This window comes from Phocoena sinus, chromosome 1 (assembly GCF_008692025.1).
Source record: "Phocoena sinus isolate mPhoSin1 chromosome 1, mPhoSin1.pri, whole genome shotgun sequence".
Classification (NCBI taxonomy): domain Eukaryota; kingdom Metazoa; phylum Chordata; class Mammalia; order Artiodactyla; family Phocoenidae; genus Phocoena; species Phocoena sinus.
This window is the reverse complement of record NC_045763.1, coordinates 37,175,715-37,194,680: the sequence shown is the minus strand read 5'-3', so window position 1 is coordinate 37,194,680 and position 18,966 is coordinate 37,175,715. Positions and strand designations below refer to the sequence as shown.

The window sequence follows — 18,966 nt, the reverse complement described above, 5'->3', positions numbered from 1 at the left end:
GTTACAACTTTTATTAAAATGTAAAGAAAAATAGATAGCATTACGAAGATGTAAGGATGATTTCATTTTCCTTTTAGACTTTAGTTTCTTCTTCCACGATTTCTAGCTTTGGAAATGAAGTACAGTTTGTCAGCAGAGACTTTCCTTTGGAAGTGGAATTGCAGAGAAGACGGGAATGTGTTTGGTCTCAGTGAGAGTGGTGCATTCTCTGGGAGCAGAGGCAGGAAGAGGACCTGATGGAATAGCACCTCCATCTGTATCCCAGACCCTGCCCTTTCAGACTGAAGCCTTTCTTTTCACACTGAGAACAGATGGCAACCAGACACGGGGGAGGGCTCTGTTCCTTGTGCTCCTTGGGGATTTTGCATTCAGCTTAGCAAAAAGTCATCTAAAAGCAAAGAGGTAAATGAGGCTGCAGACTGTTCACAATTATGCAGGACTTGTTTGACCTTCACTATGCTGACAGATTTATTTTTTGCAGATATTGAATGATAACAGCATTTATTTTCCAAGACAACATTGTCACCACTTGAGAGGCATTGTCACCACTTGAGAGGCATTGTCACCACTTGAGAGGCATCTGCATTGGGGTTGTTTTCTTCACTCTGGAGTACACTTAATAATTAAATTTATTGTGGAACAGTCAGCTTGCAGAAATCAGTCATCTTATTAAAGAAACTTAGAAAAATAGAAAGGATTTTTTTTCTTCAACAAACTGTCATTTTCATTATAAAGAAATGGGGCAACTTCTGTACTGCTGTAAGTGACATGTCTTTAGTAAATGGTTCATACTTCCTCCCTTCTAAGCATTGTTAACAAGAAGTAGGATTCTGCAAGCTATTTCTTCCTTAGCTTGCATGTATGTGGGCTGATCTGTTAATGTTTGACAGTTCCTGGATGGTGAGCTGCAGACTTAAGGAATTTTTTTTTCCTAAGAAGATGATGTTTATAGGAACTATTTTTTTTTAGCTCAGTTAAGATCCAGAAAGAATTAAGAGAGCCTTAAGTAGAAGAGTAGAAAAAAATCCAAATTTGAACTTCTTAAACTTAAGAGGCCTTCAAAAGGAATTTTTTAAGCTATAAACAATGAGTTAGATGTAGAAAAGGAAATGACAGTTCTGGTACAGATTCTGTATTCGGAATAAGAAATTGCAGGCAGTAAGATAAGGCATTCTGATGGTTGAGTCACTTCCTGAGCAAGTATGATTCTTTGCTTTCCTAGAATGTAAGTTGAAATTATCTATATTTTCCCCCAAAGCAGGAATCTTGATTTTAAATTAAAATCTTAGAAAAGTTGGAGCCACTTACAGAAATTTCCATGTAGATATTTACTTTATTCTTAAATCTGGAATAATTTACTCCAGTGTTTTTCAGACTTTTTAAAATAGCAGAACCTGTACTGTTATGAGGATTAAACGAGTGCTTTTATACATACCTGAGGTTGTATTATAATTGTTTATTAGCTAGACTGATTTTCCAAAGAAGGGCACATTATAATATATTCATGTGTTAGTTATTTCCTAGTATTGTAGAAAAGTGACTTTAAGTTTTTTTAAATTAATTTTTATGGTATTATAGTTGCATTACTATGTTGTGTTAGTTTCTACTGTACAGTAAAATGAATCAGCTATACATATACATATATCCCCTCCTTTTTGGATTTCCTTCCCATTTAGGTCACCACATTGCATTAAGTAGAGTTCCCTGTGCTATACAGTATGTTCTCATTAGTTATCTATTTTATACATAGTATCAATAATGTGTATGTATCAATCCTAATCTTCCAATCAAAGTGACTGCTTTAAAATAAAGTATTTCATGACCATATTGAATCATCAAACTTTGCCAAAGTGCTTTTTGAACTGTAAAGGGATGTATAAATTTAAGGTCATTAACTCCATCGTCACAGAAATAGACAATGTGGTAGTTTTCATACTCTGTTCCTTAGAGCCCAGGATTCCAGAGGTGCCTCAGGGACAGCAGCAGTAAGGCGTACACAAAGGAGAGGTAGGAATTCCAGACCCTCCCCCAACACAGCTCAATTAGAACGACCCCATTTATTTTACCTGTGCTACTGCTATAAAAAGGTTTGAGGGCAAGTGTGCAGTTTGTGTTCTTTGAAGACATTGTAAGTTTATCCTGTGATGATTTGTGTGATCCATTGTCCTTTGTGATATTGACTTTTCCCCTTCTCCATTTGACAGACAGATGTACTGGTCCTGAGCTGTGATCTGATAACAGATGTTGCCTTACATGAGGTAGTGGACCTGTTCAGAGCTCATGATGCATCGCTTGCTATGTTAATGAGAAAAGGTCCAAGATGGCTTAGAACCAGTTCCAGGTCAAAAGGGGAGAAAAAAAAGCAGGTAAGGAGACTAGAGTTTGATTTATTTGTTGTTGGGTTCTTATTATTATCATTCATGCTTTCACTTAAGAAACATTTATTGAGAACTGACTCTACTATGCTAGAGTTGATGACATAAAGTCAAATAAGACACAGTCCCTGATTTGAAGAGGCTTATAACTATTGATTAGATTCTGTACCATCCAAGAGGCTTTTGTCTGCAGAGAGGAGCACTCAGAACTGTTTGCATTGTGTTTAAAACTCAAGTAATTGAATACATATACTAAGAAACCAAAAAATCTAATTTAAAATCAATGTTTAAAAATAATTAAAATTTGATTACAAATTAAATTAGATATCTTTAAGCAATTAAAATTATTACAAATTTAGTATGTTTGATTCTAGTAGTGGGTTATTTTTTTTTTAATCTTCAGAGAGTTATAGTAATCTTACCAGACCAAAAAGAAAAGGAATAATACTCTAGTCCAGCCAGGGTTATAGAATTTGCGTTATTGACTTGTTATTGATTTTTAGTTAAGGCATAGTTCATGATTGCTTTTCCCAGATTATTTCAAACCTGAGTCACTGATTCTATGACTGGGCTCCTTTTAATAACTGAACTTATGGGACTTCCCTGGTGGCACAGTGGTTAAGACTCTACACTCCCAATGCAGGGGGCCCGGGTTCGATCCCTGGTCAGGGAACTAGATCCCACATGCATGCCACAACTAAGAGTTCGCATGCCACAACTGAAGAGCCCATGTGCCACAACTAAGGAGCCAGCGAGCAGTAACTGAGGACTACATGCTGCAACCAAGACCTGGCGCAACCAAATAAATAAATAGTAAAAAAAAAACAAAACTGAACTTATGACCAAAAAGCTTTGTTAGATCATACTTTTTATATAGGTTTTAGTTTTTCCTGGAATGATGTGTTTTTTCCCTGGAATTATGTGTTCTTTAGGTTTTTCTTAGTCAGAATTATGTAACCCATTGTCCTGTCATTATATATTGACGCAGTCTGTTGCAATTATTAGAAGCTATGTATGGCTTATTAGTATCTGACTATTATTAATAGAGCCACCTAGAATGTTCATTCCTAGGATTTGAGTAATGTAGTTTGTACTTTCAGCTCTCTTCTTCAGGGCATTTGGTTAACTTGTAATTTTGGATTATAGCATTGAAACTTCTTTCTAGTTGCTTTTTGTGTTAAAGCAATCACTGGTGCAGATCAGTTGTTGAATCCTCTTTCTACCTTGTTATTATGTATGCTTCTCCTGTGGATTAGTCCTTTGTTCTTGACATAGTTTCTACTCTGTGAGGTCTGGTTTGCTTACTCACAATTCCCTGTATTCAGCCTTTTCTACCTATACAGATAAAAACAACTGTGGTATCCAGACTTTATAAACATATGTATATTTTACAAATATTAATGTTTTCTTTTTTCACACTCCTCTACTTATAACAATTTTAAAAAATCAAATACCCTACTGTAGTTACTCTTCTTGGTATTATAACTTTTTATTACATTACATATTAGCCTTTATCTCTTAAGTATCATTATAAATGTGTAGCTTTTCACAATTTTATTTTAAATTAACTGTAACTATTATCTATCTATTCATTTTTAAATGTTTTGATGCTTAGCACAGGGAGATCAGCTGGGTGCTTTGTGACCGCCTGGAGGGGTGGGATAGGGAGGGTGGGGAGGGAGGGAGACGCAAGAGGGAAGAGATATGGGAACATATGTATATGTATAACTGATTCACTTTGTTATAAAGCAGAAAGTAACACACCATTGTAAAGCAATTATACTCCAATTAAATAAATAAATAAATTATGGTATACCCATTCAATGAGAAAAAAAAATGTTTTGATGCTTAAGTTGTCACAGCGTGGTTAGTGGAAGTCCCTTTATGTTGGCTCTTCTATTCTCTTTGAAAAGGTATGATGTATACTGGTAACTTTGCTGTATGGTTATAGTGTGAGTATGGAGGGCAAGGGAAGCAGGAAAATGGTACTGGAGAGAATACAGGGATTAGACTAAAGAGTTTGAACTTTATCCCCAAAACAGTGGGGAGTTGTTTGAGGAATTTTAAACAAGAAAATCTTATAATTAGATTTGTGTTATAGATTTTTCATTCTTAACATGAAATTTTGAACTCCTCAATATCTATATTTTGTTATGTTTGACAGCTAAGTTTCACCTAAATGAGTTTTAAATTCTTACCATGGAATGCTATGCATTTCAGTGATAAGCATTTTTTTAAAAGAATCCTGAATTTCTCATTGTGTATTTGGCATGCCTCTTGGCTGCTCTTATGTGCCAGAACAGCCTGCAGTTCTCTCGTTCTCAGATATGGTTCAATAGTCTAGATCCCTTAGGTCCAAGTTTCCCAAATTGTGTTCTTACTGGCTTATTGGAGAATGCCTAATGGCTAGATGTTTCAGGAGCCATCGTTCTCCCTGTTGCCACTTCCTTCTCAGATTTGTAGGAGCTGTAGATACTGAGGAGGGCAGGATCAAACTTATGTTTGGATTTTTTGGACTGTTTTTTTTTCCTGCTACAACCCTTTACACATGATGTTCTCTACCAGAAATGATCTACCCTTACCCACAACACATGCACTCTAAATCCAGCTTAGCCTTCAAGTTATTTGCTGAGAGAGGTCTTCCTTGACCCTCTAATATGAAATTATAGCCCCTTGTTTGCCTACATATGGCAGCCCTACTCTCTTACTTACTCTCTCCTCTACTGGACTATAAGCTCCGTGAGAATAGGGGTCATGTCCAGTTTGTTCACTTTATCCCCAGCATCTGGCTCAGTTATGGCCGGTGGTGACCAGTCAGTAGATATTAGTGAATGGGTTGAAGGGCCTGCCTATAAAGGTAGCTCTTATTGCCCCTGAGGTAAGAGAAAGTAAATTCAAGCCCTAGATGTTTAAATCCTAAAAATTTGAGTCTGAGCTGTAGTTAGATTCATGAGTGGGTATTATAAGAGCCTGAGTTTCAGCAATATAAGTTTAGCACACTGACACTACATTGCCTATTAATTTTTTTTTCTTTTCTTTTCTTTTTTTTTTTGGCCACACCACGCAACTTGTGGGATCTTAGTTCCCCGACCAAGGATTGAACCTGTGCCCCCTGCAATGGAAGCATGTAGTCCTAAACACTGGACAGGGAATTCCCACTGCCTATTAATTTGTGTTTAGAAATGTTTTCAAGATTTTTAAATTAAACAGCTACTGCTGTAGCATGGTTGTTAAAAGCACAGGTTCTGGAGTTCAGACTGGGTGGGCTTCAACACTCAAAAACTGTGTGGTCTTGGACAAATTGTCTAACTGACCTGAACTTCATTTTCTTTAGCTGTAAAATGAGACTGAATCCTTTGGGGATTTTTGTGTGAGAATTAAATGAGATGTTTGTAAAGCATGTGATCTGCTACTTGACACTATAGTTGGCCCTTTGTATCCAGGTTTCACAATATGGATTCAACCAACCAGTTGTGTAAAGATAATTAATTTTCACTTACCATCCCTTGCTTGTTAGAAAATCCAAGATTTCCTTCTTTCTCAATTTCAGTGAGAACATAGTATGTTTATTTTGCTTAATTACAGATTAACATGTTTACTAAGGGGCTTTTTTTTCTGGACATTCCTGTGTGCAAATATTTAATGCTACTATGATTTTATGACACAAATTATTGACTATTATCTCTATAGTTCCACCGTGTCTCTTGGGATATATGAAATGGAAAAAGTTCTAGGAAATTATTTTTTAACGTATCCAGTTCACTGTAGTATTTCTAAAACTCCTTCCTAGTTCTCAGAGTTATATACAGCTTTGGTTCAGACTAGAATTAATATATATCAAAGTGCTTAAGAATCTCAGAAGTGAAAGCTGTCACTTGGTTGTCACCTCTCAATCAGCTTAGCTCCCTCTGTATTAACAAATGCTGGCAGGCAGTTCTGAGCCTATATTTCTTTTGCTTCAGCTTCCTTGATTTTTCTCAAAGCTCTACTGAAAAAAAAGAAGAAAGCAAAAACCGTCTATTCCTGCTTAGGCTTCTACTTATCTTTTTTCTCTTCTTAATACTATTCGCACTGCCCCCTCCCCCTTTTTTTTCCTAATTATATCCAACAGAAGTGACTTGAAATCCCTGCATACTCAAAACTGAAATTCTTGTGATTGAGGAAACAGTATACAGAAATAAGTTCAAATATGCTAGAAATTGTGTGTCACAATGTGACAAGTACAATAATAGGAGCATGTACAAAATGTAGGGAACAGTTTAATGTCTTAGTTACAGGGAAATATGTTTTAAAGACATGATATTTGAAAAAAAAGGAGTTGAGCAATTTACTTAGGTACAGATTGGGTAGTTGGTATGAAATCAGATCCCTGACTAACAAATGCATTAAATTTTGATGTAGTCATTGAATTTAGGACATACTATGTATAAAATCTATGCTAAGTCCTATATGAGAAACATAAATAATCAAGGTTTGCTCATAAGGTAAAATCCAGTGAATGGGGCTAGGTAGTTTTGTTATTTACCAACTTTTATATCCATCTATGGCCTAATAGCACTTTGTGGATAGTTGTTCAATATCACATCAGTGGTAAGTGGTAGAATCAGAACTTGAACCCATGCCTTCTAACTCCATAGCCTGGGCTTTCTACTTCTTTTTTTTTTTAATTTAGTTTTAATTTCTGTCAGTGTTTTATATGCCCATAATTCTTAAAGTAATGTAATTCTCCAAGGTATATTATAATAAATAGCAACCCCCGTCTTGTCTCTCTTCACCTCACTCAGAGGCAGCCACTTTCAACATTTTTAGCTAATTTTTTTTCACATTTAACCCCACCTCTCAAATAAAATGCTTTTGTTCGTTATGTCTTGATATTTTTAGTTTTAGGAATTACCTATTTACTTCCTACTATGAAAGTTAAAGATTTAGTTCTATTTTAAAACACCTTCTGCCCCCACCACACGCATGCAAACTTCCAGTCTCCTCAGCTTCCTAATGTAGTTACTTATATTGCAGTGTTGATTAACTGAATATTTGAGGTTTACATTATTTTGAATGTATAAATGGTATTCACAGCTGAACCTGTAGTATATTGTTACTTTTCTCTTTCTTCCTTTTATTTTCCTAAAAATTAATTGTCTCATTTTTTCATTTGCTTTGTTTTCTATGTATTTATTACTAATTCAGCCATAACCCCAGTTGTGTGAGTTTCCTCTCATTACTTTCCAACACACTGTTTCCCTCAATTTCAAATTCTTAAAGATCTCTCTCCTAGATTCTGGACTAGTTGCTCTGCTGTGTAACTGTCATTTTAGGTTCACCCTTCACTCTCATATCTTGAACCTCATATTTTCCTCTTTCTTTGTTTATATCCACTTTTTTTGCAGGGGGCGGCTGGGTATAAACTTCCCTTGGAAATCCTGTCCCCTCAAAATTTTGAAAGTATTATTTCAGTATCTTTTAGCTTTTCTCTTAAGTCCAACACCATTGTGATTCTTGATTCTTTTTGTATGAGACCTTTTTTTTCCTTTCTAGAAGCTTATAGGATCTTATTGTTTCTAAACTTCTAAATTTCACATTGATATGCCCTAATATAGTTTAATGTCATCCCCTGTGTTGGATGCTAATGGGCCTTTCAATCTGAAAATTCAAGTCCTCAGTTCTAAAAATTTTTTCTCAGATTAATTACCTTTAAAAAAAATTAAGTGAACGAATACGTTTCATGTTCTCTTAGACTGTAATTCTCTTATTTTGTTTGCCTGTTTTATTTTCAGTGATGTATAGTTGGTTTACAGTATTATATAAGTTTCAAGTATACAACATGGTGATCCACAAGTTTTAAAGATTATACTCCATTTATAGTTATTTTAAAATATTGGCTATATTCCATGTGCTGTACAATATATCCTTTTAGCTTACTTATTTTATACATAGTTCTTCGTACTTCTTAATCCCCTACCCCTATCTTGCCCCTCTACCTTCCCTCTCCCCACTGGTAACCACTAGTTTGTTGTCTATATCTGTTAGTCTATTTCTTTTTTGTTATATTTTCTTTTTTGTTTTATGTTTTAAATTCCACATGTAAGTGGTAACATACAGTGTTTGTCTTTCTCATCTGACTTATTTCACTAAGTAAGCATAATACCTTCCAGGTCCCTCCATGTTGTTACAAATGGCAAAATTTTCATTCTTTTTTGTGGCTGATTAGTATTCCATTGTGTGTGTGTGTGTGTATATATATATATACTACATCTTCTTTATCTATTCATTTGATGGACACTTAGGTTGCTTCCATATCTTAGCTGTTATAAATAATACTGCTATGAGCATTGGGGTGCATGTGTCTTTTCAGAAATGCAAATGAAAACCACAATGAGATGTTACCTCACATCTGTCAGAATGGCTGTCATTACAAATAACAAGCTTTGGCAAGGCTGTGAAGAAAGGGGAAACTTTGTACACTGCTGGTGGGAATGTAAACTGGTGCAGCCACTGTGGAAAACAGCATGGAGGTTCCTCAGAAAGCTAAAAATAGAACTACCATATGATTCAGCAGTTCCACTCCTGGGTATATATCCAAATAAAATGAAAATACTAATCTTTTTTTTTTTTTTAACCCACCACTCAACTCAAACTTTAAAACGTCTACCAATGTGATCTTACCCCCTCCCAACTCACTATTGTCCCCATCTAAGATAATTATCAACACCTTACTGAATCTTGTTTATCATTATTTTTGGCTTTCCTTTATCTCAGCTTTATGTATTCTAAAAATATATATTGATATATATGTATTTTTAAATTTTTATTTATTTATTTTTGGCTGTGTTGGGTCCTTGTTGCTGTGTCAGGCTTTCTCTAGTTGCGGCGAACAGGGGCTACTCTTCATTGTGGTGCACGGACTTCTCATTGCAGTGGTTTCTCTTGTTGCAGAGCATGAGCTCTAGGCATGCGGGCTTTAGTATTTGTGGCACGCCAGCTCAGTAGTTGTGGCTCACGGGCTCTAGAGCACAGGCTCAGTAGCTGTGGCACACGGGCTTAGTTGCTCTGTGGCATGTGGGACCTTCCCAGACCAGGGATTGAACTCATGTCCCCTGCACTGGCAGGTGGATTCTTAACCACTGTGCCACCAGGGAAGTCCTGATATATTTTTTAGTTGCTTCTAATTTTATTTAAAAAGATAACATGATGGATGTAATCTACTGGGACTTAACTTTTTCCAATATTATATTACAGGCAGCTACAGTTTCTTCATTTTGAGTGCTATACAAAATTGCACTGTATAAATACACTACAGTTTATTTATTCACTTTTCAAGCAATGGGGGTTTAGATTGATTCCAAATTTTTGCTGTTGTCACCAGTGCTGTTATGAACATTTATGTACATATGTTTAATGGGCACATGTAAGAGTTTCTTAATAGAATTGCTGGGTCATAGAATATATGAATGTTCAATTTTGGGGATAATGGTAAACAGTTTTACTCTTTTCCAAAGTGGTTATATCAGTTTCCCCAACTACCAGAGATTTAAAAGAATTCATTGCTCCATCTACTCTCCAGCACTCCACATTGTCAGATTCTTTGCGTCAGTTGAGCAGAAGTAAAATGGTATCTTATCTCATTGTGATCTTTGTGTACATTCCCTTGGTCTCTCGAGGTTGAATATTTGTTCACTGGTCATATTTATTTTCTCTTCTGTGAAATGCCTGTTTATATATTTTGCCTAGTTTTCAATGAGTTATTTGCACTTTTCTTACTGATTTGTATTCTTACCACTCAGTTGTCAGTTGGATATACTGCAAATATAGTTTCCCAAAAGAAAATGGGAAAACTTTTCTCACTTTCTTTAAAACGTCTTATGAACAAAAATTCTTAACTTTAATATAATCAAATTTACCAAAATTTTTTTTTTTTCTTTGAGGTACGCGGGCCTCTCACTGTTGTGGCCTCTCCCGTTGCGGAGCACAGGCTCCGGACGCGCAGGCTCAGCGGCCATGGCTCACGGGCTTAGCCGCTCCGCGGCATGTGGGATCTTCCTGGACCGGGGCACGAACCCGTGTCCCCTGCATGAACAGGCGGACTCTCAACCACTGCGCCACCAGGGAAGCCCATTACCAAAATTTTAAAAGCATCTTTTGTGTCTTGAACTCCCTACTGCAAGTTCTGAACAATGTTAACTTATATTTTCTTTTTTTTCCCCATTATTTATTTATTTATTTATTTATTTTTGGCTGCATTGGGTCTTTGTTGTGGTGCACGGGCTTCTCATTGCGGTGGCTTCTCTTGTTGCAGAGCATGGGCTCTAGGTGCACAGGCTTCAGTACTTGTGGCTTGCGGGCTCTAGAGCGCAGGCCTCCATAGTTGTGGCACATGGGCTTAGTTGCTCCGCAGCATGTGGAATCTTCCCGGACCAGGGCTCAAACCCATGTCCCCTGCATTGGCAGGTGGATTCTTAACCACTGTGCCACCAGGGAAGTCCTTAACCTATTTTCTAATAAGAATTTTAAAGATTTATGCTTGACACATAATTCCTTGATCCAAATAGAATTGTGTCTTGTATATGGTGTGAGGTTGGCATCCAGTTTAATCTTGTTTTCCATATAGATGTCTCTTTTTCCTTCCTCCATTTATTAAATAGACTCTCCTTTCTCCAAGGAGAAAGGGTGAGAATCTTCTAGCTACACATAAGTTATGAACTTATGTAACCTAATCACAAAAGTAACATCTGATTACTTTTGCCACTTTTTGTTGGTAGAAGCAAGTAGCCAGGCCAGCCCATACTCAAGGGGAGAGGATACAGAAGGGTGTGCATGCCAGGAAGCAGTTATCATTCTTAGAGCCAGCCTGCCACAGCTGAACTCACTAGTATGTCTAGGGCCTTAGCTGTGACAGCTGAGTTTCTTTTTCCATTTAGTCTCTTATACAGGAGGCTAGCCCAGACTTGTTCACATGGCAGCAGCAGCAGCAGGTTCTAAGAGAATAAGAAAGAAGCTGCAAGGTCTCTTGAGGCCTAAACTCAGAACTCACACCGTGTGACTTCCTCCGCACTCCTTTTAGTCAAAGCTAGTCGCTAGGCCAGCCTAGATATAAAGGATAAGGAACTAACCTTACTAACCTCATTGCTCTTTCTTTTCTGTGGGCACTTTTTTTTCTTCAGATTTTTTTGTTGTGGTAAAAAACACATAACATAAAATTTACCATCTCTTTTTAAACATAGTTCAGTGGTAATAAATACATTTATAATTTTGTGCACCCATCTCCACAACTCTTCTCATCTTGTAAAACTGAAACTTTATAACCATTAAATATAAATCCCCATTTCCCCCTCCTCCCAGCCCCTGGCAAATAACCATCTGTTTTCTGTCTGTATGATTTTGGCTACTTTCAGTACCTTATATAAGTAGAATCATACAGTATTTGTCTTTTTGTCACTGGTTTGTTTCACTTAGTATAGTGTCCTCAAGGTTTATCTATGTTGTAGCGTATTTCAGGATTTCCTTCCTTTTTAAGGCTGAATAATATTCTCTTATGTGTATATACCACATTTTGCTTATCTATTTAATTCATAGATGGACATTTGGGTTGCTTCTACATTTTAGCTATTTTGAGTAATGTTGTTAAGGACATGGGTGTAAAAATATCTCGTCAAGACCTCGCTTTCAATTATTTTGGTTATATACCCAGAAGTGGAATTGTTGGATCATATGGTAATTCTGTTTTTAATTTTTTGAGGAACCACCATACTGTTTTCCACAGTGGCTACCATCTTACATTCTCGACCCTATATCTTGATGGACAAAGCTACAACAAATTTGTAACCCTTTTAAATCTACTACATAGACTGTTAGTTTTGATTTGCTAATGTTTTGTTTTGCCTGTAATTTTCCTTTGTCATATCTTTGTCTGGTTTTAGCATCAGAATCATGCTGGCTTCATAAAATGAGATGGAATTCCCCACTCCAAACATAATGCCTGTCACTGGGGTGGTGCACAAATATATTTATTAGTTGAATGAACGAATGAATAAGTAAATGACTGTAGAGGAGACAGAGAAGTAAAAAACAACTGGAAAAATATATGAATAGTTGATTGTGACAGAATTTTTTAAGATGGAAGTTCATAGTTTTAACTGCCTTCTTAACCTTATTTGTGTAAATCTTTCTCTTAGGATGGACATTCTAATGTTCTTGCTCTGCTTTCCAAGTGGAATTCACTTTGTTAAAGCAGAACAGAAAGAAACCTGTCCAAGTTTCTATAATTTGTATCATATTCTGAGGTCCCAGTTACTATGGTAGCTACGAAGAAGCAAATACAAGGAGGGGGGCCTGAGAGTGAGGGAAATGTGACTGAAGTGCAACATAGCTGAAAAATTGACTTGGAAATTATTGCTCCCAGGACATTCAGTAATTCAAGGTTTTTTGTGGGCCTAAGGAGTTGGATAGGGTAAGCACTCCAAATATATCCAAAAATAACATCTCTGTGTTATTTCTTTTTAAAATGTTGCCTCATAATCAGAGCTTTGCAGACTTTGTTATATTCTCAAGTTTGCATGTAATGGATGAATTGATATGTGTCGGAGTTGCTGTGTGACATTTGAAATTCTCTGCAAAATTTAGTTTCAATTGAAATTCTCTGTAAAACTCACCTTCAAATTGGCATTATTTACCCTTCCTTCTTTGGCGTTCACTTATCTTGGTAATTAGAAAAAAACAACATGTAATTTTTTATGATAGTTTCTCCCTATTCAGATTAAAACACTGCCTATGAGATAACCAGAGACCATCTGAAGGAATAGATGCTTTCAAGAACCTGAGCTAAACACATTATACACTTGAGTAAAGCATTGGGTTTTAGGTATATAGGCAGCTGCAGCCAACAGGGAAGCGTGTTCAGTTACATAGTAGCCATTGTCTGTCAATAGGAGGTAGACAGATTCATCTTTAGAGATACCATTTTTCCTAGAGCTCAACTTTTAGTTTCTCCCTTTCAAATAGGTATTAAATCATTGCTTTATTTGATTGTTGTGAAGATCAAATGAGAGCATGTATTTTGTTTAATTTTTTAAACTTAAACATTTTATTTAATGTTTTAGTTAATAGCACTAAATAGAGCTTTACAAATATTAACTCATTTAGTTCTAAAAATCCTGTGAGGTAGGTGTAGGCACTATTATCCCCATTTTACAGGTGAAACTGAGGAATGGAAGTTTATTATCTTGCTCAAAGAGATACAACTAATAAGTGGGATTCATACCCAGGTGGTCTAGCTTCAGAGGCTCTCTTCTTAATCATTATGCTATGCTGCCTTTATGTGAAAATGTTTCTGTAGGGCTTCCCTGGTGGCTCATTGGTTGAGAGTCTGCCTGCCAATGCAGGGGGCACGGGTTCGTGCCCCGGTCCGGGAAGATTGCACATGCCGCAGAGCGGCTGGGTCCGTGAGCCATGGCCGCTGAGCCTGCGCATCTGGAGCCTGTGCTCCACAACGGGAGAAGCCACAACAGTGAGAGGCCCGCGTACCGAAGAAAAAAAAAAAAGAAAATGTTTTTGTAAGCTATAAATAGATTATGGATGTTAGTAGCAGATTTTATTAAATGTTCAACACTACACTAGATGTTGTGGGAGATCTAAAGGAATCATAAGTCTGCCATTGAACAGTGTGTAATCTTGTTGGGGGAAAGAAATATATAACACAGAAGACAGCAATAATGTGGCATCCTATAAGATCATTGTCTACCAGAGAACTCTCCACATCCCATACACAGCACAAAATCTAGTGCATAGTAGACATACAGTTAATGTTGATTAAATGTGGATGTCCTTAAATGCTATTCCCATTTTCACAGTGAGCAAACCTAGGTTATTACTTACATTGAAACAGTTGCACTTTCTTTCTGTGCCATGCAGTGGGCTTGTGGTTCATCTACTTAATTTGGCTAAGCAGTATCTTGACTGGCCCTCTTTTTTTTTTTTAACTGTTAATTTTTTGATATTTACTTGTTTAGGTTTTTAAAATTTATTTATTTTTATTTTTTGCTGCATTGGGTCTTCGTTGCTGCATGCGGGCTTTCTCTAGTTGCAGTGAGCGGGGGCCACTCTTAGTTGCGGTACGCAGGCTTCTCATTGCGGTGGCTTCTCTTGTTGCAGAGAACAGGCTCTAGGCACGCAGGCTTCAGTAGCTGTGGCACTCGGGCTAGTAGTTGTGGCTCATGGGCTTAGTTGCTCCACGGCATGTGGGATCTTCCCAGACCAGGGCTTGAACCCATGCCTCCTGCATTGGCAAGCGGATTCTTAACCACTGCGCCACCAGGGAAGTCCCCTACTTGTTTAGTTTTGACAAATAAAAATTCTGTATTTAAGGTATACAACATGATGTTTTGACATCATATGTAGATGTTGTGAAATGAATACCACCATCAAACTAATTAACATATCCATCACCTCCTTAACTTTTAATTTTTGACACAATTTTACATTTACAGAAGGTTACAGGAGTAGTATAAAGATCGCAGATATCCTTTACCCAGATTCCCCAAATGTTAACATTTGCTCTAGTATTCTCCCACTTTCCCTCTTATAATATATATTCAATGTATATCTAATGAATATACAATATATTATATATGTAATTATTATTTTTCCAAGCTATTTATGAGAATAATTTGCAGATATGATTCCCTTTGCCTTTAATACATCAATGTGTATCTTTCCCCCACACCCCACAGTCTCTTAAAACAGAAAATTACATTGGTACCATACTTTAATCTACAGACTTTATTCAGGCTTCACCACTTAACCTAATAATATCCTTTAGAGCAATACAAAAAAAAATTGACTGCCCATGTTTTAAACATTGTGGTGAGTATGTGTTACATAGCACTCACTCCTGTATTTGGTTCTAAGAGCAATGTGAGCAGGTGCCCTCTCCCCTGACTTAGTCATACAGGTGGGGCAAATGGCTTTGTTTGATTTTCCTTTTTTGTGTGTGATTCAGTGGAGCAGCGGGACTTCATTGGAGTGGACAGCACAGGAAAGAGGCTGCTCTTCATGGCTAATGAAGCAGACTTGGATGAGGAGCTGGTCATTAAGGGATCCATCCTGCAGAAGTAAGCCCTGGGGTTTTTCTTTTTGGCAATTCTCCTTGTCTTAAAACAAAATAAAACCACCCAGTGGATGGGAAAGAGGGAATGAAAACTAGATTAAACTGTGTGAAATTGACAAAAGTATGTGAATGTTTTCCCATGAGATAGGATGGAGGCTTTTCTTCACCACACAAGCTTAGCTTTTCCCTGTGTCTTTTGCTGCCAAGGTAGAATCAAATCCTGCATAGGAGTGGGGCAGAGCAGCTGTGGGGAGAACAGGGAACAGGACTGTCTTTCCAACAGTGTTATAGAACTTCCTTTTTTTTTTAATTGTGATAAACATACAACATAAAATTTACCACCTTAACCATATTTAAGTGTACAGTTCAGTAGTGTTAAAAGTATGTTGACATTGTTGTTAAGCAGATCTCCAGAACTTTTTCATCTTGCAAACCTGAACCTCTGTATCCATTAAACAACTCTCCCTTATCTGCTCTCCCCAGGCCCTGGTAACCACCATTTGGCTTTCTGTTTTTCTGAATTTGACTACTTGAAGTATCATTTATAAGAGGAATCATGCACTATTTGTCTTTTTGTCACTGGCTTATTTCACTTAATTAGTATAGTATCCTCAAGGTTTATCCACATTGTAGCACGTGTCAGAATTTCCTTCCTTTTAAGGCTGCATAAATTCCATTGTGTGTATACACCACATTTTCTCTATCTGTTCATCTATCAATGGACATTTGGGTTGCTTCCACCTCTTGGCTATTGTGAATAATGCTGCAGTGAACATGGTTGTGCAAATATCCCTTTGAGATCCTGCTTTGAATTCTTCTGGATATATATCCAGAGGTGGATTGCTGGATTATTTGATAGTTCCTATTTTTTATTTTTTGAGGAACCTCCATACTGTTTTCCATTTTACAATCACACCAACCGTGATGAGGATATAATTTCTTCATATCCTCATCAAAGCTTGTTATTTTCTATTTTTTTGATAGTAGCCATCCTAATGGCTGCACATAGGCAACCTCGTCACATTTTCTTCAATCAGCATTTTATTGACTGCTTGCTCAGAAGCCACTATACTCAGAGCTTTACTGCCTGATGCCAGTACATAGGAATGCTTAATAAATGTTTGGAGGCTGGATGAAATGAATGTAAGAGGAGTAAATTGCGAAAGAAATGTCTTACTGGTTGGTGGGTTTTTTCCTGCTTGTTTGTTTGTTTGTTTTGCTATCCAGCACAACAGAGGTAGGAGACATATTTCAGAGTATATATTTTAATGAAAATGAAATTAAACTCAAGCTTCAGTTGGCCCAATTACCCCTATGGATAAGAGTTCTATATTACAGCCTTGCATAGAAACACTTGTGGATTAAAGTGGATGCTTCAGATTGCATCACAGAGCTTCCTACTACTAGTTTCTAAGTAAATGTGAAAAATAAATTAATTTTAAAAATGGCAGAAATTTCAACAGTAGCAAACACAGTAAGATAATCAAACATAATAAAGCTTAAAAATTGGTGGCCAAGGACAGAAACAAGATTCTGGTGAGGAACAGAAAGGAATAACAGTAGGCTCCCAACTCCACCCTATCACCACTCCCCAGAAGCCATACTGATGTGTTAATGAAACGCTGCAAATTCTCACTAATAGCTCCAGATCTGGAAAGAAGCAAACTGAGTACATATCTGTACATTTATCTTCTTCTGACTGAGAAGCAATGGGAACAACTGCTGGGGAATAAATGATAAAGCAGGGAAAATGAACAATGAGGTTGACTGTTTAACAGAAACAAAAGATCTAATCCTAAAAAAATGAATAGGTGAAATAATGTGAAGCTGGAGACTGTCCTTCCATAGGAATGGGGTAACCCCTTACGTATGTGGAATGAAACAAGAATATTTAACAGAATCTCAGGAAAGAGAAATAATTGGACGACTCTACAGTACCTTGGTGAGTTCCCTATACCCTTTCCATCCCTCCCACTCACATCATTCCCTGAAGCCATAGAAAAGTACACAGAATACAAAATAACCAGCACTCACATGGTAGCCAGTCTCAGATACATGAGGATGAGAGATAAGAATTCATCTATAATATATCAAAATAAATAAAACAAGCATGAACAAGACCAAAAGAATCAGTGTGTCAACTGTGCAAATGTATAGCAAAAATGAAAGCAAGAAAAATGCCCTGCAAAAAAACAAAAACCTGCCCTGAGAAAAACATAACTCAGTAGAATAGAAAGAATTTCCTTACAAATATACAATTCTGCCACTGCAAAACAACTCAGTAGAATATGAATTTCATAAATAAGAGTTCAGTGATGAGATGATAAAACAACAAAATGAGATAAAAGAAGATATTATAGAACTAAGAAAATAAATTGAGGACCAAATAACTTAATTACAGAATTAATTAATTAAAAAATAGCAAAGAGCAGAACTGACACCACTGAAAATCAAATTATATACATAGAGGAAAAGTTTAAGATATTCAGTAATTTAGATGAAAATGAAAATAATTGAAATTAGAATCTAATAGAAATAAAAGACAAAGATGATTCAATATAGTTAACGTCTCTGAAATAGAGAACTGAACATGTGACCAAAAGATGCATTCAAAGATATAAGGGATTCTTGGTAAAGTAATTTAATTTAAGGATTTTAATGTAAAGTTGTAAGGACTGGGTAAATATGACTTCTGAAACCCCACTAAGACAACAGTAAAGGGATTTTAGAAGGGTGTAAATCCAGAAGGCTAAAGAAAATGAAAAAGGAAATAGCAACAACAGAAATTGGGAAACAGAGAAGCAGGACAATTTAGCATACCTGAGAAAGCTGAATGCTAAGCCAGAAGTGGGGAAAGCTGAGATGCAAGCTGATTTGCACTATAAAACTCTCAAAAGAGTTAATATTCAACAGCACCAAGTACATCTAGTAGTGAGGCTAAAAGCAGGATTACTTCAAAGTTTGTCTAAAAAGTAGATCCTTAGATTTCCTCCCCCAAACCTCACCACTCTAGTAAGAGGCTGGAGATTTATTCTCAGAAGAGGGTAAAATAGAGGATCTCTGGATTGGGGCACCAGGCATAGATGATGTTGGAGGTACCATGCGGAAAGTGGGGATTAAGTGAATGTATGTTCTGAGGTCCTCAGCTTCCTTCTTCCACTTGGCTCCTAAATACTAGCAGCCGGGCTTACACATGTCAAACAAGCACATTAGAAGATTCTTCTCTGTGGTAGCAGAGTCCAAAAGGAGAGACCTAAAGATACAGTCATCAGGGAGTTCCCAGCAGATAACATACTTCTTGGATCTAACTACATTGAATTTCAAAGTTGACAAAGTCCACCACATGTTCAGTGCTCTCAATCACATATTGATTGTGCCAGTCTTAGAAGTTGGACCCAAAAAAAAAGCAAGGATTACCAGATTTAGAGGCCAGAACAAATAAACAGGCGGGGAAAAAAAACAATAATAGGAAAAAAATCAACTTGAAGGAAA

The 18,966-nt window shown here is 36.7% G+C and overlaps 1 protein-coding gene across 1 annotated transcript in view; it reads left to right on the top strand.

Annotated features, from left to right (window-relative positions):
- Positions 1-18,966, top strand: part of EIF2B3 (eukaryotic translation initiation factor 2B subunit gamma) — a 155,158-nt gene that overhangs the window by 52,226 nt on the left and 83,966 nt on the right. Inside the window, 3 exon segments of the mRNA XM_032603805.1 lie at positions 2,205-2,315; positions 2,317-2,380; positions 15,367-15,478. Coding sequence (XP_032459696.1) covers positions 2,205-2,315; positions 2,317-2,380; positions 15,367-15,478 — 287 coding nt within the window.